This window comes from Sceloporus occidentalis, unplaced genomic scaffold (genome assembly GCF_023333645.1).
Source record: "Sceloporus occidentalis isolate IW3139 unplaced genomic scaffold, rSceOcc1.0.p SCAF_2, whole genome shotgun sequence".
Taxonomy (NCBI): domain Eukaryota; kingdom Metazoa; phylum Chordata; class Lepidosauria; order Squamata; family Phrynosomatidae; genus Sceloporus; species Sceloporus occidentalis.
Genome location: NW_028316982.1, coordinates 122,396,370 through 122,419,358, shown reverse-complemented (window position 1 = coordinate 122,419,358; position 22,989 = coordinate 122,396,370). Strand labels below are relative to the sequence as shown.

The window sequence follows — 22,989 nt, the reverse complement described above, 5'->3', positions numbered from 1 at the left end:
GTGCAAAAACATTCTGCTTCTTATTGTCTAATCCAAATCATGATATGTTTTTAACGATTAAGACTGTTTTTATGTGGTGTTCCCAACTTGCTATTTATTATACAGTATATTATCACCTTACACTGTACCTAGCTTATACAACCAACCAACCAACCAACCAACCAACCAACCAACCAACCAACCAACCAACCAACCAATAATTTTTCCTTCTCACCTGCCAGAGAGGATCCTTCTCCTCTGAAAATATCTCAAAATACTTTTTGGCCAATTGGATGGGTGGAAGCGTTTGAAGACGAAGATTGGTCCAGCACTGCACAAATTTGACAAGGCTTTCAAAAGTGTAAAGCCCTAGCCGGTCATTCCCATAATTGGATAAGTGTGTCATGAAAATACTGATCTACAAAAAGGAAGAAGATGGGGGCATTTATGAGTTCCAGCAAACTAATGCCACTCTGGTGCTTTCGTCTACACCAGTGGTCTCCAAACTGTGCCCTTTAAGAGATTTTGGACTTCAGAGACCAGAAGCCTCAGCCATGTTGGCCAACAATCTAGGATTCTGGGAACTAAAGTCCAAAATCCCTTAAAGAGCACAGTTTGTGGACTACCTGGCCTACACTATGCTCTATTCAGCACAACTCCAATACCCACACTGCCTAGGTTCTGGGCCTGATTGTCTGGATAACCTGTAGTCCTCTGAATGACTGCATTTTGTTAATTTGATTGTAGCATTTATATCCTTCAGTCTTTCCATAAAAATGCCAGCAGCAATAAAATCCCCAACAGAATAATGTTGTCAAATAATGCTCCAGCTGGAGTGCCTCCCTCTAAAATCTCAAAAGTAGAGCATCCAATTCAAACAGATAATTACCTGAAACAGATAAGCAAAAAATAAAAAACTGCACCAGGGTCATGGTGACCACATATCCCCAGTCCCGATTCAGGCCGCTGCCATGATTTTGAACCAGGCCGATAAAAGGAGTGGTATTTTACCACTCTTTTTAGGCCTGGTTCTTTTCAGATGAAGTAGGTCCAGCACGTTTTCCCACTGCGTTTGGGCTCTGCATCACCTAAATACTACACCCTGAATGCAGTGGGAAACCGCATCATTTGGCCCATCTGTTTCTGGCCAACATTTCTATCCAACTAATGAAACATTTTAGTGACTTCCAGGAAAGAACATGTGATGTGATGAGGTCAGAGTTCATACATCCATGTCTCATTTCAGGCTTCAGGTTACAAAGTAGTAGCCCTGTTAGTCTTTTGCAGCATAAATGGGAGGACAGGAGGGGAAAGGGGGAAGAAATGTGGGAGCAACTTTAAGACTAGCTGGGTTTTACTTCAGCATGAGTTTTCATAGATGTAAACCCACTTCTTTGGATGTAGTACAGTCTTAAAGATGCTGCTACATTTTGTTTTCTCCCTACCTTCCTCTTTTTTATACAAGCCTCAGAACCTCCAGTGGCACTGAAATAATGCCTTCCATTTGGAGGGAAAAGTCTTCTACATGTGCTGCATTATGGAACTCTAGTTCTCAACAGGTTTGGAGAATAGATATTATATACCTATGATCAAATCTGAATATTTCTCTTCATATTGACGTTATTTGTTTTCAGAACGAAATACAAGTTTTTTCAAAATTAGGGCTACTCTAGGACAAGAAAAACATCCTTTGGTTCAGAGGCTAGTACCTTCAGTGGGGAAGGGGGACTAGAGGTAGGGAAGACTGAGTGCCATGCAGGATACTTCACAGCATGAAGCACAAAGAGAATCAATACTGCAGCACTTACTGGGTTTAGGAGTACTGTCAGGAATAGTTCACCACCACGGATACTTTTGTCCAGCTCCTTAGAACCACCAGGATACTCATTATAGAAGATGGTGTGAGTAAAAAGACCACAAGTCTGTCGAGGTAACACCTGGATGAGCCAGAAGGAGAAGAAAGATTAGAGACGGCTGTAGGTTCTTGCTGAGAATCTTAAAAAGCAGCCAAAAGTGGGAAAAGTCAAGGAAGAGCTAAGAGTAACACAAATTCTGTAGGGATTAAGTAAGTGGCTCCTGCTCTGAAAACATCTGCATTGGGGTGTGTGGTGACTAACAATACTTGGTCAGAGGATTGACCTCCCAAATCACTAGAAAGGAGGAGACTGAAAATGAATATGAACCATACACATACACACTTATATACATACTCCAAATTTATTTATGTGTAAATTAACATAAATACTAAGTGCTAACATAAAACAAATGGGACCTGCAACAAAATGTTTTACTGCAGAGTTTTCTTATTAAGGATTACAGCTCACTGGCCATTCTCTCTTTTAGGTCACTCCATTCCACCAGCCTCTCTTGACTTCTATTATTTCCTCCCTAACACAAATTATTCTGTAGTCCTCACTGGCTTGTTCTTTTCCCCAGAAAATCAACAGGCACTTCATTATCTTACCATGATCCCATTATGGATAAACCCTCGTCGGTATCGGGCAGGACGAAGGTGAGGATATTCTTCTGTGCTAGTCACCTGAATGCCCCAGACAGTTTTCCATGCCTCATAGAGCTGTGCATGAATAGGATAAACACCTGAGTGATGAGGGGCAACTGCATAACCCATGTCTGTGGGGATCCCATGCTCCTGGAAGAAGAGCACACATGTTAAGAACTGTGTATTTGTTTCATTCTTAGCAGTGAGTTGAATGAAAGAAGGACAAATTATGACAAGCAGCTATATCTAAAGACACATATCGAAAGTGACAACATGAGGGATAATACTGAATGGAAGGGTTGAGGATTATGTCACAATGCATTTAGGCTAGGTTTGTAAACAGCTAACTGCCTATGAAGTCTAAGAGGCAGATAAGCTTTACAAAAACTTATTCGCTTGATACAAGACCATTAAGAAAGCATTGTAATTCACCAGTAGTCAAGTGTCAAACTTGTAGACTGAAACACTCTCAATGAGTTGCCTCTTTACCAAAGCAAACTGTTTGTTGAGCTTCATCTGCTCAGCCAAAACAGTGACGTTGTGAAAAAGATGTGGCTGCATGTGACTCCACATATGAGGAAACCACCAGAACTCCTTCCTGTGTTTTAGCAGCATGTCATCCCCTTCATCTTCCTCATCGGTACCTGGAGGAACATGGACAGGGGGAGGAAGATCAAAAGAAACAGATATATCATCAGTTAAAAAAGAATCAAAGTATATGAAATATTAGCCATCCAAATCAGCAGCTACGGTTTCAAAATTTAATAGCCACTGGGGAAGGGAGGCTCATTAAGACTGGTACCACAGCATGATACGGAAAGGTAAGGGGTGCTTTCTTTGTGTCCCCACTGTAGTCTGATCCAAACTAGAATCCTTTTACATGACAATTTTATTTGATAGAAAAGTTCCCCATGGCACCAGTTTACTGTAAACATTCAAGAATGGTCAACACACCATTTGGATCCATCAATATTCTACAGAAGACTATGCAAACAGTATTCCCTCACCAAAAAAGTCAAAGGATCCCTTGTAAATTGTACAAGGTAGTGATCTGTCCAGGAAAGCACCAGTGAGTAGAAGATTATCCATCTCCCCCACCCTCCAGCTGCAGGGTTCCAACCATATCCCCTTCCCAACCTGCTATTTATTTTTTTAAAATCCATTCAAGGAACTGCTAACTGCATGAATGGTGTCTTCTTTAATCTGGCTCTAAGCAATATACAAGACATATGTAATAAATAAACAAACGTATCTTACCAGTGTGATAGAATTTCCCAGAGAATCCCAGGTTGAAAGTGAAATTGGGAACTAAAGTCCTCAATTTGTTCTGCGTGTTCAGCAGAGCCTAGAAAAGTATGGAGAGGGAAGGGGAGAGGCAGGAAGGATTGAGAGAGACACTGCTGAGTTTTTTACTTAGCAGTTCTACACAAAATGGTACTTTCCATGCAGAATCTTAGATCATAGATTTGTAGAGTTGGAAGAGACCAGAAGGGCCATCCAGTCCAACCCCCTGCCATGCAGAAAATCACAATCAAAGCATCCCTGACAGATGGCCATCAAGCCTCAGTTTAAAGATCTCCAAGGAAGGAGACTCCACCACATTCTTAGGGACACAAGAGCCTGAACAGATAGGCCAAAATAAAGCTACTTCGAGTCACTTTGGAGGTATGCTGTTTAAATGACACATGCATCTTAAGAGGCCCCTTAGGACTGGAGTGTGGCTTTGGTGTGGCTTCTGGCCTCTTAGATGCATGTGCCATTTAAACAGCACACTTCCAAAGTGGCCCAAAGCAGCTTTATTTTGGCCTGTCTGTTCGGGCCCAAGTTACACCTAAGATTTTCCTTCCACAGACTCCAAGGGGTCCAGCTATGGAAGATTAGCAGGAATTCCCTCATCCTTGTACCACTGCTCATTGAACCTCTCTGTGTTTATGACTACAACCACTAAACTGTTAGAAAAGTAGCACAAAGGTGGTACAAGCCCTTGAATTCTCCCAGAAGTCTTCATCAGGAATGGTCATAGAAACATTGTGGAATATGACAGGGGTGGGCAACAGTGGTCGGCCCATGGCTCTGTTGCTCGAACCCTACAAGGGCTGCTTGTTGTTGTTGTTGTGTGCCTTTAAAGCTGTTTCCGACTTATGGTGACTCTAAGAATACCCTATCATGGGTTTTCTTGATAAGTTTCTTCAGAGAGGGTTTGTCATTGCCATCTTCTGAGACTGAGAGAGGTCATCCAGTGGCTGCAAAGTTTGTTAAAAATACAAACAACAAACTGAAAATATTTGAAGTCCACTTGTGGATTTGAAAAGTGAGTATTTGTTCATGTTAAGGGGGACGGGGAGATGCATCCTATTTAAAAGATGAAATGCCACTCTTAACCTCCAAGAGAGGCAATTCACTTCTTTTTTGCCCAGAGAAACTGGCTTTCCAGGGAATCTGGAGGGCAAAAACAGCCTTGCTGGGACTCCTGCTTTGCCCACTCCTGGGAGAAGGGAAGATACAAGAAGTCCAAAAATTTGACCTGTTGGACTGGCCATTGTGTATGTCTCAACAGAAACAGAGGTCGATCCACCAGGGCTGGTGAAGTGATCTAGGAGAACCTGAAAGTGCATGCTACATTTGGCCTACTTTTAAAATATTTTAGTGATCCTAAAAGCCAGCAAGGTGTAGTGGCTTGAGTGTTGGACAAATCACCACTCAGCCATGGACAACCACTGGGAGACCTTGGGAAAGCTCTCTTCTCTTAGCCTCAGAGAAAGGCAATCTTGAGCAAACATGGTCAATAAAACCCTAGAATAAGGTTATACATCTGAGCTGACTTGGAGGCATATAACAAAGATATTAGGTCCCCACATTTTGTTTTTGATCTTACATATGTATGGGTGGGGGGAGAGCACATACATTTTTTGGATGCTGAGATTAAGAATATTAATGGTGATTGATATATATATATATATATATATATATATATATATAGTGTGAGGGTTACAGAAAACCAAAAGATATGAATTCATTCTTGTATTCTGAAAGTAACCATCCCATCTTTGCATTATAAAATGAGATTACAACAGAAATGTAATAAAGTATAATAAAACAAACTTTTTAAAAGTTTGTTTTATTTATCTTTTCAATACAGTAAACACTCTGTTAAGAAAAAATAATTTCAACTTGAAGGTGTTGATTCTATGTAGCCAGTTTGACTTTTTAAAAAGTGGTTAGATGCATGTGTCAGATGCAACAGGAAGATCAAGGAAAAAGTAGCTATGGTGCGATTTAAACGGGCCTTTGCGCCACCTCTGTCATGTGCTAGAGGTTGGCCAAGGACGTTGCTTCCATACCGGCCTCACCCCTAGCACGTGACAGGGGCGTCAAAATGGTATACACGGGCGCCACCATTTTGACGTAACGGTGTGGCACGGCCATTACGTCTTGGCACCCTTTCAGCAGCATCGAAAGGAGCTCTGTTTCGGAGCTCCTTCCGCCGCACATATCGCTAGCGCGGCCTTTAAACAGCCGCACCAGCGATACAGAGAGAAAGGGGCCAAGTGGCCCCTTTCTCCCTTTCCCCGCCGCTGTCAGGGTGTCCTTGGGGCTTCATGCCCCAAGGACACCCCTTTCCAGGCTGCGGGGAAGCGGCAGTTTGCCACTTCCCAGAGGCCTGGAAAAGCGGCAGATCGGGGCCTCTGGGGCTGCTGAGGCCTCGATCCATTGGGGAAAGGGGCGGTCTGTATCCTGCCTATGGAAGATGGTGAATTTTCAGCCTGCGCTAGAAAGAATGTGGTAGAAAAATGTCACAGTGCTTTCTTAGAAGGCTGGTGCTGCAGAGCTACCTTTAAGAAAACTAGGAATAACAGACAATTACAGTGGAGCCTTGTTATACGCTGGGGTTTGGTTCCAAGATCCCCCGTGGATAACAAAATCTGTGGATGCTCAAGTCTCGTTAAATATAATGACATTGCAAAATGGTGTCCCTTATAAAAAATGGAAAATCAAGATTTGATATTTGAAATTTATACTTTTTTGAACATTTTCAAACTGTGGATGCTTGAATCCATGTATAAAAAATATCTGTACAAGAAGGGCCAACTTTATTTATTTATTTATTTATTTATTTATTTATTGTGGAGAATACTACTAAACCCACATAACTTATTTCTGGGCCTAAACCAGGTGAAAACTGTCAGCACATTTACTTTCAAAAATTATACACGCTGCTGCTACCAATGGCTGGAAGCATACCAAAACTAATCTTATTTTAGGAAAGCCCAAGATCTTCACATAAAGGAAAAAATGTGACAGATCCAGGGCAAGAAATCCCAACCAGGAGGATTTCCTTCTTCGTTTCTGTCTACTTCCTAGTAATGGCTAATGTCTGAACATGATAATCTCCTGACTCAGTTCCATATTCCTACAGGATAAACCTAAAGACTTTGGTATTTATGTACTGTGCATATATTTCCAAACTAAATGCTGTGGCCAAACAAACAAAAAAATAGAATTAATCAGTAACAGTTTAGTTTCAAAGCATAGGTCCACATTCTGACACCGGAAGGCATCTCACACAATGGAGGGCCTTTTGCACATCTCAAATCAGACAGCTAATGTGAATAAGGGATGCAGTTTCTCTTCAGTTCTGCTTTTATGAGCTCACTTTGTTTCCAGGCAAAACCAGGCATTGCTTGATACAGTGATGTGCTATATCTGACATATTCACATTTCAATAGCTTATGTAATTTAATAGCTTGAAATCAGATGGATTATTGACTTTGCCAAGAAGATGGAAGTGACCTGCAACAGCCGTTCAGGAATAAGTGTTAACCCGACTGCAGAGTGATCAGGCAGACCATGCAGAGATAAACTTATCCTTCATGCTGCTAAGGCAAAGAGGCACAATTCTCAACCAGCAGTGGAAAAGCTCTTCGTTCTTAATTTAAAGCTTTTGCAGTGGACAGAAAGTAAGAACCAAGGTGGGCCAGTATATATCCGCCGACAAAGGCAGCTCCATTTACAGGGTTTTTGCTGTTCTAAGGAATTCTTTTTGCTGATCCAGTGCCAACTGCAAATGGAGGGGATGAGGCAACTTCAAGTACTGCTTTGCCTTCATCTATACTTATGAGGATGTAGTCACTGCATTTGAAAAAGGCTCCAGGGTGAGCTCTGACCAGTAGCAAGAACAAGGAAACCGCCAGAGATAAAGGCATCTGGAAAAATATCATGACTCAATGTCATGGTATTTTTCTGCAATGTCAAGTGTGTGTTGGAGACTAAATACCTACACTTGAGTTTGTTAAAATGTGCCCTCTTCACGTTGCTCCCCAATGAAGAGTGGATTTTTTCACATTTGTCTGCTTTATTACTAAAACAAGCTGCACAGAGAACTTTAAGGGAGATTTTCTGTATCTAAGCAGAGACAGGCAAGAGTGTAGATGACTGCGTACCTCCTCTTTGGGGATGATGAAGGTGTACATAAAATGGAACCTGCAGGGGGGAAAAACCTAGAGTACCTTACTTCCTAAAAGGAGTGCTTTTATTCAGGATTTCAGGCAGTCACACCAGAAAACTGGATGTTCACTCTTCTCCCACCACCACACATGCAGGTTTTTCTTTTCTAGCTTACAGTCTACATTCTACACATTGTACATTCTGATCATGCACAGTCCTCCTTTGGGGCGGGCTGAACAAGTTCTCCTTCCATGTTTTTTTAAACTGTTTTGTACTCAGCAGTCTCCTGACTAATGCTGGTATCTCTTGCCTGGTTTCTTATTGGACTGATTTTGGACAACCATCTTTGTCTGCACTCACCTCCTGAGTTTGCTCCTGTGCAGAAAAAGCCCTGCTGCTCTCAAATTATGGTGTGAAGGGTGGGGCGAGAGACTATTCTAAGAGGCCTATGCTCCTGTACACTAAAGGAGATTTAAAGCCTAGCTGGAGTTACTGTGATAACATCTCTGTCAGCTGATAAATCCTTAGCAGGCCTGCAACTGGACTGTTGACAGTGCCACCATCACCTACTAGTCCCCCTCTTGAAACACCTCCTGATCTAAGCACACCTGCCAGATCTTTGCTGATCGAAAGGATTCTTGAGTTGAAACTTTAAAGTAATAACCAGCTTTATAATCAATTATTATCATAAATACAAAAAGGAGGGAGAAATTTCATTTTGTCTCTTTACAACACTGAAAGCAAATCTACATCTATTAATCCTTTATTTTGACCATTGCAGCTTTTCACAAGTGTTCCAATAAAATTTCATTCTGTACAAGTTATAGCATCTCTAACATAAATACTGTGCTGTCTTTTTTTAAAAAACAAAAACAAAAACACATGACTTGTAATACTTTTGTTTTCAACACTGGTTACTATTAACTGTCACTATTAGATTAAAAGCTAAAACAACATGTTTGTAATCTTCCATAAAGTCTCAGACCCTTGTGCTTCTAACTGTTGTTGTTCTGGTTGTTACTACAGTTATACTTCAGTTAAATAAAGGAGATGTGTTCCTGGGCATTACCTTTGAAACTTTAGGGAAAGTAATCTATTATACTTTACCTTTCCACTCAGAACTGGGCATGTATTCAGACCATCTGTCTAGTTAAACTTTCCCCAACAACCATCTATATGTAGCAATGCATTCTACTTGGAAATAAGGTACTGTATTTCCAATGCTGACATCAAAGGAGGATCGATTCCCGAGCATGCAGATTTCTTTTGCTATTAAATTTTAATGCACACATGGGAAACGTGAAAAGACTACTGCTTTTGCCACTGCTTGTATAGCCAACTTCCAAGCCAAACAAAAGTGAAATAACCAGTCACTTTCAAAAGAAATTTGAACATGTTTCAGGATTATAAACAGTGTCTTGCTGCAAAATTACTGTATATATTCATGTATAACTCTAGAATTTTAGTCAAAAAATTGACCCAAGAAACCTAAGTCAACTTATCCACAGGTCAATGTACCGTACCATAACAGTTAGTTATAAAAGAACCACCGTCTGGTGAAAGGCAATAGTGTAATCTGTCTTGGAAGCACTGACCTCCCTCTGTTTTCTCATCCTTCCAGGCTTTAGTATGAGAACAGTTATGACTGCTGGAAATTTGTGAATTCTTTGGCATCGTTTCCCTTTGCTTAATCCTTCAGATCTTTGGTTATATGCCCCTAAATTTTACCTTCCATCTATACACAGGTCATATCAAAATCTGTAATTTTGTCCCCAAAACCTGCCCCCGACTTATACATGAGGTCGACTTATAGTCACGTATATATGGTACATTACTCTTGACCCTCCTTTCTCTTAAAGATAAGTATGATATACTGCTCAGATGTTATGTTATGCTAATACTTGCGTAAAAAAGGTAAAAGGTAAAGGTTTCCCCTTTGACAAGATTGTCTAGTCGTAACTGACTGTAGGAGGTGGTGCTCATCTCTGACACTAAGCCGATGAGCCAGTGCTGTTCAAAGACTCTGAGGTCATGTGGCCAGCATGACTCCGCTGTGTGCTGTTACCTTCCCACTGAAGTAGTACCTACTTCTCTACTTGCACTTTTACATGCTTTTGAACTGCGAGATTAGCAGAAGCTAGGATTCATGACGGCAGCTCACTCCGTCATGCAGTGCCTGGGCCTTGAAGTGTCAACCTTTCAACATTAAAAAGGTCAGAATTGGCATCTTAACCACTAAGCCACCACATCCCAATACTGGGATCTTAGTACTAGTGTACCTGTCTTAATTCATGTAAGTAACATGAATTTCCTGCTCCTATGCTTCTTATTATTTTGCCCAACCAGAATCCATACATACAAGGCCCTCAGATGCTCAGGGACTGATCATATGAAAACACATGGCAGCTTCAAATTCGTACACATGTGTGTGCAAGAGTATGGGTAAAACCAACAGAGAAAAAAAAAAGAAATTACAAATTAGCATTTTTCTTTAGCAGTGAAGTCCAAGCAACTACATCTAGAACTAGAACTGTACTATGCATGGAACATGCTTTCTGAACACATATGCCAGCATACTGTTGGTGACAGATGCTGGTGTAACTGGGGTTACTATATTCAAGCTCTCTGGCTAATGCTCAGGAGGATTTTTGGTGATCAGAGGATCTCACTCAGCAGAGAGCCAGTTGTCCCCATATTGTATAAATCTGTTGTCCTGCAGGTTTCCTAGAGTCCCAGTTTTTCTTCCATAACTGTTCACATAAAAACATCATCAGCAACAAGCCGCAAAAGCAAAATTCATTCTGTAAAATGAATCTGTACAAGCAAGTTAAGTATGTGTATCAAGACTATATCCAATATACTACAGTAAAGGGAGATGTTTCTTCATTATCTGGGTCCTTTTAGAAAACAATATAGTAGGAGTTGCAATATTTAAAACTTGCTTTAGTGTTGGGCTAATGCTCCTGAATATCCTAAAGGTACCAGATCCCATATGATCTTGGAAACTAAGCAGGGTCAGTCCTGGTTAGTATTTGGATGAGAGACCCAACAAATACCACTGTGTTTCAGAGGAAGGAACTGGCAAAACCACCTCTGAGTATTCCTTACCTAAGAAAACCCTATGAAATTCATGGGGACATCATAAATTGACAAACCACTTGAAGGCACACATGCACACAATGCTTCTGAATCTCCTTTGGGTTAAATATCAGCAAAACAACAGCTGTTTCATGACTGGAAAACTCTGATTTACTTCTCCATCTGAGAAGTCAACAACAATCCCATGAAATTATTTCTGATTTTTTAAAAATATCAAAACTCATTAACTTCTTAGCTCTGCAATCAGAGAGCCTCTTTTCAATGGATAAATCTGAGCTTTATCTGCTTTGCCTGAACTTCTGCTTTACTGATCTCAGATTATTGCTCCATTTCATTCTGTGAAACTGCCAAATCAAATATATTTTAGAATGATCTGGTTTGAGTTTATTTCTGCAGTCACTAGGGAAGCTTTATCGCTTCCTTTTAAGCAAAGGTAACAGTCAGGCATAATTTTCTTTCTGAATCTGCATGTCTGGCCCCGTTCTGGGTTAAGTGGTGCTAAGGAAGCCCCATACAGATGTATTACAAAAGAAATCCAGTGATTTTTCAAAAGCCACTGCTTCCAATCCAAAGAGGGTGACCATTTCCCCTAAAATTGATTTGTCGCTACCTCAGCTTTGAGAAGGGCTGCCCTGGAGATTTAGCTTTACCTTATACCAATAAACACAGAATTCTAATTAAGATTTTCAATGCCTGAAATAATATTTACAAAAGCAGGTCCTGACCCTCCTAACGATGGGACAAGCCATTCTAAATTTCTTCCTTTCCACTGCATCCCTCTCAAAGCTGCTTTACATATTTATATTTTCCTACAAGGTTAGATGGTCAGAAATTTAAACTGGATTTGCAGCCTGCCCTTTTCATGCAGGGGAGTGCGGAAGTTCTTAGGAAGCAGAAAAGAAGCAAAAGCAACTTACTCACCCCACTTTTTTTCCTTTTTGAAAACATAGCAAAATAGCAACAAGAACATCCATTTCCCCTTGAATACTTACAGAGCAAGGAGGACTCAGAAGAACTGTGAATGTCTCTCTGTATGCTTTCCCATATTCTCCAGTCCTTGGGCTGAATGACAAAATGGCCTCATTCTGTACCCAAATCTTCAGCAATTTATTAGGAATTCAGGAGAAAGCCATTGTGTTGAGTGCCCAGGACAGAAACAGTCACTGTGTAGAAGCAGTTGATCTGGCAATTACATTCATGGGTGATTATCTTTTTGTGCAGGAATGTCCACTGAGAAGAGGCCCCAGGGTCTCTGCCATGGCTGGGGAAAGTGTGGCCCACAGGCCACAATGTCCCCAACCAGTCCAACTCTGAGCATCCTAAGCATCCTCTCCATTTTTCACTTTTTAAAAAAGAGCATCTTCTGCTTATTTCTGGCCTGCCCCAAGTCTAAAACAGCTCGGGAGGCATTGCACCCCAAACCCATGAGGAGCATTTTGAGTTTTAAAAATGTAACGCAAAAAAGGTTTTTTTTTAAAAAAAAGAAATTAAATTAAAAATCAAAGTTAAAAAAAAAGGGGGGGGGAGAGAAATTGTGGCAGAGTGCATCCCTGCAAAATCTCCCCAGAACTCCATTACTGTCCCGAAACAGAAAAGAGCTTCTTGTAGCTCAGTTCTGCACAGGTTTACGGTACATAGTTTTTTGTGGGTTTTTCGGACTATGTGGCCATGTTCCAGAAAAGTTTCTTCCTGACGTTTACGGTACATTCGGCCCTTCTAATACACAGATTCAAGCATCCACGGTTTGAAAATGTTAAAAAAAAGTATACATTTCAAATATAAAACCTTGAATTTTCCATTTTTTATAAGGGACACCATTTTGCTATGTCATTATATTTAATGGGACTTGAGCATACACTCATTTTGTTATCCACAGGGGATCTTGGAACCAAACCCCAGCATATAACAAGGGTCCACTGTCCTTGGAATTAATTCCCACTGAGAGAGCAAGGATGGTGTAGTGGTGTGAGAACTGTTCTATGACTCTGAAGACCAGGGTTCCAATCCCTGTTCAACCATGGAAACCCACTGGGTGACCTTGGGCAAGTCACTCTCTCTCAGCCTCAAACCCCCTCTGAACAAATCTTACCAAGAAAACGCCATGTCTTTGGGTCACCATAAATTGGGAAATGACTTGAAGGGACACAACAACAAAGTTCCACTGAATCCAAACATATCTCTTCACAAGTCCTTACTGTACCAAGGGCCACTGCGCTGACTTCTGAGAAAGAGAACAGCAGTTGGCATCTTTAGGACTTAACCTCCCCCCCCCACCCCGGGCTCACTTCTGGTCTCTTTTCCTGGTGTTTTGGGTCTTTTAGATTATGATCCTGAGCTGTCAAATTAACAATTTGTAAGGTGCTCTTTTTGGCTGAAGGGCTGGGCATAGAGGTTCTAAATAAATACATAAATAAGTCTCCTATGAAGCTTAACCTGAGTCACAAGGATTCAGAAACCTAGTAGGCTGCAATAACTTACATCATCGATATGAATGTAACAAGGATCGCTTTTCTGCCATTTCCTAGGGCAAAACAAAGTGTGTTGCTAATCCAATCTTTCCTGACCTGCTGCTCTTTACATATATTGGGCCATCTCTTATTCTCAGTAGAGATGTGAAACCCTCTCCCCAGGGAGGATCCCAAAAATTAAGACAAAAAGTTTTTCCCATAGCCTTCCTCTCCCATGACAAGAAAAAATGGATTATGGAATAGTTTATTTCAGAATGATTACTAAAATGAAGTGTGAATATATTTACTCTCTCCAAATCATTTCTAAAATCTATGTAAGAAGAAGACTTTTCTGTATAACTATATATAGTATTAGATCATTAGAATTCCTGGTCTTCATTTCCTTACCTTAGTTCCTGTTATGGGAATGAGTGCATTAAGTCTGAATGGCTTAATAGAGGAGCTCCACTCTTTCTCTGTAATGAATAGTTAACCTTCATTTCTATCTTGACATCATGGCATTGCATTTTCCAGCCTCACTGCAAATCACTGGCTATCATCAACAGAAAAATGCCAAGTGCTGTGATACATATCAGATCATCTTAGTATCAAATCATTGGGGTAGGGTGAGTGTTTCCAAACAGAGGAGATCGGATTTTTTGTTTCTATTAGAAAACTCAATAATGTTGCCAAAGTTTTTGGGAGAAAAAAATATGTCATATTACAAAGCATACAGTTTGCAACAACAGAACATGCTCCTTCATCTGCCCATATATTTACTGGAGAAAGGGGACATTGCAGCTGCTGAGGTTATTTCATGTTATAACAAGCTAAAACAATGAATAGTGTTTTGATCCATCAATAGCAGCATTTGGTATTTTGACATTTTGAGCATATGTTTCTTTTACATTTCTACCCACCCACTCCATTTGCCCAACTTTACCTCCACATCCGACACCTTCATGCGTGTGCCCTCTTTGCCCACAAAGATATCGTCAATGTCCACAAGGATGTAGCGGTCAAGGGTGAGACAAAGACGCTTGCCAGTCAGGTAAGCAATAGCATCCACAAAGATGAGCTTATGCAGCCAGAAGTTGAGGTTGTTACCAAAAAGGACTCGCTGGATGCCATCATGCAGACCCAAGTCTTGCACCACTGTAGCGTGCAGAGCTCTATGGGTGGTCAGGTGAGGGATTGACTCTGACGACTTGGTGCTGGCCATCAACACAGGTTCGTAAGTTGTGTGATTTGACTGGAACACTGTCCAATCATCACCAGGGAGAGGACCTTGTTCAACTTCATTAGCTTGGGTCACATACAGCAGTGGGGCGCTAGGGTTGATGTGATAGTCTCGCAACCCCAGATTGGAATGTAGAAAGAGAGGAAAACCCTTTAGTTGAGCACTAAGCAAGCTGTTCTCATTGGCCTTGAAGAAACCAATGATCCCTACACCATACTCCACACAGTATTTGTCCAACAGATCCCTGTTCCATGTATCCAAATTCACATATTTAAGGATGTTTTCATAGATAATAAGAGCGTATCGACCATGGTCCTTGTCTATTAGAGTGGGCATGTCCCCCTTTCCAGGGGCAATCTCTGTCCTATATTTAAACCGGCTAGATTCCAAGATAGCCACAATCTCCTGCCCCAATTGGGAATAGATACTTTCTACAAAAACTAGCACCACAGGGTCTGTGCGTGAGTTATCCACTGATTTTGTAAGCCTCCAGCTTGCTTGGGGTTGAATTAGGACCCTGTGCTGGTTGCTGCAATCACTGAAGGGCAATGGGGGTGGTTCCTTGATTTTAGGGCTGTTGGTGACATAGTAAGCCAGGAAGCACATGGAGATCAGGCTGAAGGCAATAAGCAGCAAGATCAATCTGTGGAGTTCCAGCTGTCGCACATGCCTCACTACTTTCCACAGCTGACTCATGGTGAGGTGGGTTGCTTATCCCTTCCTTAAGCTTGGCACCAACCAAGCTGCCTTCGATGTCTCCACCGCCACCACTGGAAGAGCCAGTGACAGCTCACACAGAAGAAACGTGGGCTGTAGAGAGGGATAAAGGTTAAGCAAGCAGCTACAGGACTAGATGCCCAGTGATCTGCCATTTATCTCAAGTGACCATGGCATTCAAGTCCCATTGCTCCTCTGAATGCTGCCTCTCTTCTCTGTTCCTCCACTGTCTCAGAAGAGTCCTAGGATGGAGGTGGGTCACGTGAAATTATGAATTCCTTGGATTTAGAAGCAAATGCCAGGCATCATGGTAAGAATGCAATGGCTCTCCACAAACTGAAGAGATGCCTCAGTGAATTGGCTTGCTGGTCACATGATGATCACTCTCACTTGACAATCTGTAACTGAGAAAGACAAACATATATAAACTAAGCGCCCTTTGAAATTAAAATCACCCCCCTTGTTTTTTGTCCTTCTTAATCCTGTAAGAATTTAGCATTCTGTAGCCACTGAGCAGTCAGGGCTCAATGGACTGTTAATGCTCTGGAAGGTTTTTTCTTCCTTTAAAGTTGTTGTTGTTGTTGTTGTTGTTGTTAATGCAAAGCTTTGGGCTACCCTTAGCATGTGAGTGCCAGCTTCTTGTTTCTCAAGAGCCCTGTTTTGGCTTTCACAACTCAGAACACCAGCTTGTTATTACCATAGTATGTATGTAGAGAAAGAAATATCTTGGCTAAAATCTCACCTCCGCCAAAAATACAAGATGAATTTGAAGTAGGTGAGAATTACTGACTACTGACATTTTGAAAGATCCGCTGATAAGCAAAGCAGGAAATCAAATTAAAAGACCTTTGTGCAAGCAAAGTACCAGATTTTCCACAGTGATCCTAAGTAATTTGGTCATTAGACGTATACTCCAATTCATAATAATAATAATAATAATAATAATAATAATAATATTTATTTGTATACCGCCCTGTGGTGAACCAATCCGGGCAGTTGACAACAGTAAATATAACAAGAGTAAAATATAAAATTAAAAACATTATAATCCCTCCCCTCCTTAAGAAAGTATTAAAAAATATGACAGAATAAAAACACAATATCAAAACATAAAACATAATTAAAACAAACTAAAAACCCTGGTGTCCCTCTGGAGATCCTCAACCATCACTAAAGTACTATTAGGAAACAAGACAAGAGGAAACAGGGAACTATGGAATTTCATCACTCAGCATCTCTCAATACTTCTTTCCTCTGTTCATGATTTCAGAAACACTGCCAAGATCATTTAGGCTTTTCATTCTGAAAAACATATGATTTCATTAATCCCAACTGGGCAAGGCCTTAAAAACAGACACTCAATAATTCAATCCTATTAGGAGATTAACCCCCCATAAAGCTATTTAACTGTATATACAGCAGGGGAGTGGGGTGGATTAGAAGTGTGGTTTGGAGAAAAATTATCAACAGGAATGTAGGGAAAGAAATATACATCAATATTTTTTTCAGAATCACCCAGTGGCTACAGTGCCAAAGCTTAAGACTGCAGTCTGGAGTCAAAGATGCCAAACATACAAAATCTTGGTTGAGATAAAAGGAGAACGGATAGGGTGCCAAGAACCACAGAAAAACAAAACTTAACATGGCTTCAGGCAGAAAAGCAAGTTAAAAGCTGTTGGGGGGGGGGGAGCAGCAAGCAGAAACCATCCATTATCAAGAAATAAGCCTTATTACAGTCACATCAACTTTATCCAATCTAACATGGCAAAATGTAGCGTAACAGTTTTAAACAGACTAAACAGATTACAGCAAGACCTTCTCCCAGGCATCAAAGCTGGGAAGCTTTTATATGGGAAGAGCAGTGGGTGTTTTTCAGACCTGATATGTTTAGATTGCAGACTGTATCATACCTGATATGTATACTGTACACAGTGCCTACACTGTAAACAAAGGGATACATAATTTTTTTAATGAATTACTAAATTTCACAGGCTTATTTTCAAAGGCAATCTTAATTTTTAGGTTTTGGTTTTTTTAAGGAAAGAGGTCCTGGTTACCATCTACATAATTTGTCACAGAATTTCCTTGAGGGCATTCTATAATGCTTCTTCCACAATGAATAGATATTTTCTCCCAATTGCCTGGAATTACGGAACAATTATTTCCAAATACACATGACCTAAAATATCTCCTCTTTAGCAATGAAAATATCAGTGCCATATCTAGCATTTATCACTCTCACTTTATTCGTATTAAGGGCCTTGTACTTGGTTGCCAAACAAACAAACTAAAAGAAAAATATCAATTTTACACACTGTGCCTACTATAGAAACAAATTTAAACCAACTGTACAATATTCTCTGCTACCTCACATTTCTCTTCAGCTTCGCGATAACAAGGTTTTCTTGTTAGTTTTGTTTTACAGGGATGATTTCAATCAAAAATAAAAACAGGGCTCCAAAAGCAGCAATGTGTGTGAGTGACTGTGCAATTATCATGGAGTCTTTTGTCCAAAGCTATCTAACAAATGGCAGTGAAGGAGGTTAAAACAGATAGTTTATGGGAAGTAGGGAAAGAGTGATGTTTCTTTCTGCCATTTCTAGCTTTATCAACTGGACTTGTGAGTGCTGAATGCACTGCCACCTTTACAAAAATCTGTACCAACACTACTTGATCTTTTCAGAATCTAAGAGTTTGCTCTGTATGGAACTGGTCACGCATTGCCTGGTGGCAAATGGGAAAGGCAAGGGCCTTTACTGCCAGAGACAGTATGCCTTGTATATCAGGGAATCACAAGCAGAAAGGTACTATTGCACTTGCTTCTTGCTAGTGGGAATCATAGTGGCAACTGGCTGGCCACTGTATGAACAGAATACAGACCTAGGCAGGCCTTTGATTCTGATCCAGCAGGGTTTTTCTTATGCCATGTAACAGATTGGTCTGAACCATGAGAGTAAGCCAAGAGAGACAGAAAGATAGAGAAGGAGAGCAAGCACAGTTTAATGTCTCTGTAAAGGTCTTAAACAAGACCTTGTTTGTTACAAATTCCCCAGCAGAAGCATACACAAATTAAAAGCCTATATTAGATTGCTACTCAAGAATCTGTCAGTTCTGATATCTTTAACAAGACCTCACTGCCAAAGGCCATGCCAGCTGGCACCAGGTGCATAGAGTACTTTTGGAACCATGTCAGATATCTGAGATTGGGAGGGGGAGCAGAATGAAAATGACATATAATGAAAGAAAGTAGGATTCCTAACAGCTATCTACCTACCCAAGGTACTAAGCCCAAATGAGTTTTCCCTATAAAGACTTTCAGGGAAGAACACAGCTTGTTCATAAAACAGATGAAGTCAAACTGCTTCATCCCACATGCTAAAAATCCAGAGGATTTGATACTTCATATTGTCCTCAGCATCCTTGCAGCGCTAGCAAAGAATTCTAAGAGGGAATAGGTTAACTCTGCCCCCTTCAACATGTCACATGGAGAGCATCAGTTAGAAATAGTTCTATTGTCTTCTCTTGTTAAATAAATTATCTTGTTTATATATACATGCCTTCCAGGGTTGCTACACTGAGATTAAATTATTGATAAAATATATACTGGTATCTGTAGTAGCAGAGGGTAAATGCTCAGAATAGGGTTATCACAGATGATGATATTGGTGAGACAAGTAAGGGTCCGGATAGAGTCATGATGGCATGCATGCCAAAAATGGCACATGATGCCATTTGGCCCAGCACCCGGCGGAGGCATGCATGCTTGTTCCTCCTCCTCCCAGACCTTTCCCAGCCTCTTGATGCCTCTCCGGCACGGGGGGAAGAGGAGAAACAGGCATGCACTTATTCCTCCTCCTCCCAGACTTTTCCCAGCATCTGGCTACCTCTCTTGAGGCAGCTGGAAGCCGGGAAAGGAACCGGAGGGGGGGGGGGAGAGAAGGAACAGGCACACACCTGTTCTTCCTCCTCCCAGACCTTTCCCAGCCTCTGGCTGCCTCTCTGGAGACAGCTGGAGGCCAGGAAAGGCACAGGGGGAGAAGTCCTACCCTGGAAGCCCTGCCCCTGGGTGGCAGAGGTCCCGCCCTTGGCACCGGGCAATACCCAGTGCTGGAAAAACTTTTATTTGTGGCACCTGGCCCCGAACAGGTTCACTATCACTGTTATAGAGGATGTCTGTGTGAGAGAGGGTAAGGATTAAATGTGAATGGGGAAGGATATGTTTATGTTTCCCAATGCACTATGACCCTGGTTCTGTATAAGTGTCAGGAGCTGCCACTAATGCATCCTGTAACAGATTCCTCAGCTACACACCCCTCCATCTTAAAATATTTTTCTATGGGGAGAGGAATGAAGACATTGCCCTCCAAATAGGAATTCTGCACTCCAGAAATTGATAGCATCACAGTAATTTAAAATTTCAGTTGAACCTTTATAAATAGAGATTAGACATCCAAAGGAAAGGGGTAGGCAAAGTTATCAAAGGACTGTGAACAAAGTAAATATAAGAATTATAGGTGGCAATAATTATCAATGTCTCACTCTCTACCATGCTAGAAATTTGGGGAACTGAAGGAAGATCTTGGAGTGGTGGTGGTTTCTATTGGTGGTTTGAGACCACAGCCCCCCTCCGCCAAGTATCAGGACAGCAGTCCTTGAGAATGATACTAGAGACTGCTTGAAATGGCAAATAAAATGCTGTTGTAATTAGCAAGCGATAATGTCATAAGCAATCTTGCAAAGAAGACCCAAGAGTCCCACTGAAAAAATTTGTGCTGGCAAAGAGAAAATGATAAGTTATGTGTTTTCATTACACGTTTCCTCACATACCGAAACAACAATTCCTTGGAAAGGCAGCATGCCCAGTTCTATGTCTTTCAACTTGTCTTTCTACTCTTCTTCCTACATCTTAGTTAACATGAGCAAGAGTGAAGCAGAAGTTGGTTGTTCAAGGAGGTTCAGCTGAAGCTCAGTCATTCCAGAGCTGTTCTGTCGCTCTCTAAGGGAACAACAGTTGACTGTGAAACAGAAACACAGTACAACATCCAGAGTGCAAACAGCTTTGCATACTGCTCAAAAGCAAGTTCACTGGCTGAGAGGTCATTTTCATAAACTTAAACGATTTCCTTTCACTAACAAAGCAACAGCTGCAATGCAGGACCGTTGCATCATTCCTTCCCCTCCATCACTGACCTTATAAAAGATAAAAACATACAGGGCTGCTTTGAGCTGATTACTTGCCTAGATGGGTTTAAAGCTGGAACAGATGAGGAATGTATTACAATTCAAAAATTGTAACCATCCATTTTCAGAATGTGAAAAAACTGTCAGAATGCTAAATTTGCTTTCTTATAAGCAGCAAATGTGATTCTTTTCCCCCACATTAAGATTAGGGCTGCAGATAAAAAAGAGTACAAAATCCATGGGAAGTGTTCGTTTTCCCAAGGCATAGATCAGTGATGGAGAACCTTTTACAGACCGAGTGCCCGAACTGCAACTCAGACCCCACTGATTTATTGCCAAGTGCCATGTCCCTCTGGCTTTCTAGTAAGAAACTTTGACAAACTCTGTGCTGGGGCGACAGCATGTGTGCCCACAGAGAGGGCTCTGAGTGCCACCTCTGGCACGCGTGCCATAGGTTCGCCATCACTGGCATAGATGCTTTGGAAAAGTGTGGTCATGACGTCATCAGGTAAACTCTCATTTTCCTCTTCTCTATTCTCCTCATGCGATGCCAAGGGCTCTACACACACACACACACACACACTTTCATTCCACTGATCATCACAGTCCCTAAATGGTCTCAGAATTTATAAAGATAAATGATTAACTGCATAATTCAGGCTGTCTTGTAGCTGAACCTAAGGTTTTAAACGTAGATGTCTATATCCCACAATTTGTTAATTCCTATCACTGTACCAGCCCATACCTCACTATACTGAAAGTGTGGTGTGAAAGCCAATGTGGTGCAGCGGCTTGAATGTTGGAGTATTTCAGGACACTAGGATTCGAATCTTTGCTCAGTCATGGAAACCCACTGGGTGATCCTAGGCAAGTCACTCTCAGTCTTAGAGGAAGGCAACAGCAAATATCTTCTGAATAATTATTGTCACCCCCTCCAAACAAACCCACCATCCCTAGGATAAACACAGTTGACTTGGAGGCACATAACAACCAAGGCTTAAAATTGATATTTGTCAGTAATTAGTTCTTTTAGCAGACAGCACACTTAAAATTTGAATATAAATTCTTAAACTCTTACCAACTGCAGAAACATGAATACTGTATATACTCGTCTATAAGTCTAAAAATTTATGCCCCAAAATTGACCCCAAAATCCCAGGTCGACTTATTTATGGGTCACTATGGAAATGTGATAGCAGCTCTTTAAGATTTCCCCATGCCATGCGGAGAGGAGTTTAGCAAGAAAGAGCCAAACAGAAAGAGTCCTGGGTGATTGATTGATATTGCTATTTGTTTAAGAGTCCCTCTCACTCCTGTGTGTCTGGCTGAAACAAAAGCTGAAACAATGAAGAAAAGGCTCAATGAGAGTCTCACTTGCCATACACACACATACATATGCTGAAGGAGACTCCAAGTTTTACCCTCAACCTATCCACAGGTCATAGCAAAATCCATAATTCTGCTCCCAAAACCTGACTTTTGACTTATACATGAGGTTGACTTATAGTTGAGTAGATATGGTAGATTTTTAAACCCTCCAGTGTTTGCAATGTATTCATCAGTGTAAGGCGTGTCTAGCATAGGTAGAAAGTTAGGAACCTAGTGAGCTGTTAGGGAGTCTGGAAGACCAGTGTTTGTTACTGGCTTACAAGAGTGTATGATTCATATTGGCTTTATAAATTGCCTCTATTTTATTGTTTTAATTTGTGTCATAAGTCACCTCAAGCATTTTCAGACAGAAAGTTGGAAAAAATATTTTGATCATAAAAGCTAGAAGAGACCACGAGGGCCATCCAGTCATCAACCTCCTGCCATGCTGGAATACACAATCAAAGCACTCCCAACAGATGGCTATCCAGCCTCTGTTTAAAAGCCTCCAAAAAACCGAGACTCCAACATACTCTCTACCAGCATATTCCACTGTCAAACAACTCTTATTGTCAGGAAGTTCTTCCTAATGTTTAGGTGGAGTCTCTTTTCTTGTAGCTTGAATACATTGCTCTGTGTCCCAGTCTCTGGAGTAGCAGAAAAAAAGCTTGTTCCATCCTCAGTATGATCTGCCTCAATCAACTGCTCACTAGAAAATCAAAAGCAACAGCACCTACAAGTTTCCAGAAAGGAAGGGAGAAAAAAGGAAACGAAAGGCTCTGGCCTACCACGAAAAGCCATCTCTGATATCCACAGTGCCTACTTGAAATATGTGAAGTAAACAAAGCTTTCTTCCAACAATTAGCTACTTTACCTTAGTAGTTCAAAACCCAGTATTTTCTTCCTCTGTTGTGCCTCTCCCTCAATGTATTCAAGAAACAGGATTCCAGTATCTGCTCCTGTCAGCTAAAACAACAAACTACATATGACCGAAGGGAAAGTAAAAGAGGCAC

General features: G+C 41.1%; 1 protein-coding gene across 8 annotated transcripts in view; it reads right to left on the bottom strand.

The window, feature by feature from the left end:
- NDST2 (N-deacetylase and N-sulfotransferase 2) overlaps nucleotides 1–22,989 on the bottom strand; it is a 118,923-nt gene that overhangs the window by 9,868 nt on the left and 86,066 nt on the right. For 6 of the 8 annotated variants that reach the window (XM_089510791.1, XM_089510792.1, XM_089510790.1 and 3 more), the window contains 6 exons: nucleotides 14,414–15,831; nucleotides 3,737–3,824; nucleotides 2,969–3,123; nucleotides 2,444–2,629; nucleotides 1,788–1,916; nucleotides 215–397 (listed from right to left, as the gene is read on the bottom strand). In XM_089510791.1, coding sequence (XP_089366917.1) covers nucleotides 215–397; nucleotides 1,788–1,916; nucleotides 2,444–2,629; nucleotides 2,969–3,123; nucleotides 3,737–3,824; nucleotides 14,414–15,406 — 1,734 coding nt within the window. In that variant the 5' untranslated portion in view covers nucleotides 15,407–15,831. The remainder of the gene's footprint in view (nucleotides 1–214; nucleotides 398–1,787; nucleotides 1,917–2,443; nucleotides 2,630–2,968; nucleotides 3,124–3,736; nucleotides 3,825–14,413; nucleotides 15,832–22,989) is intronic. The other 2 variants (XM_089510797.1, XM_089510796.1) reach the window with 2 other exon arrangements.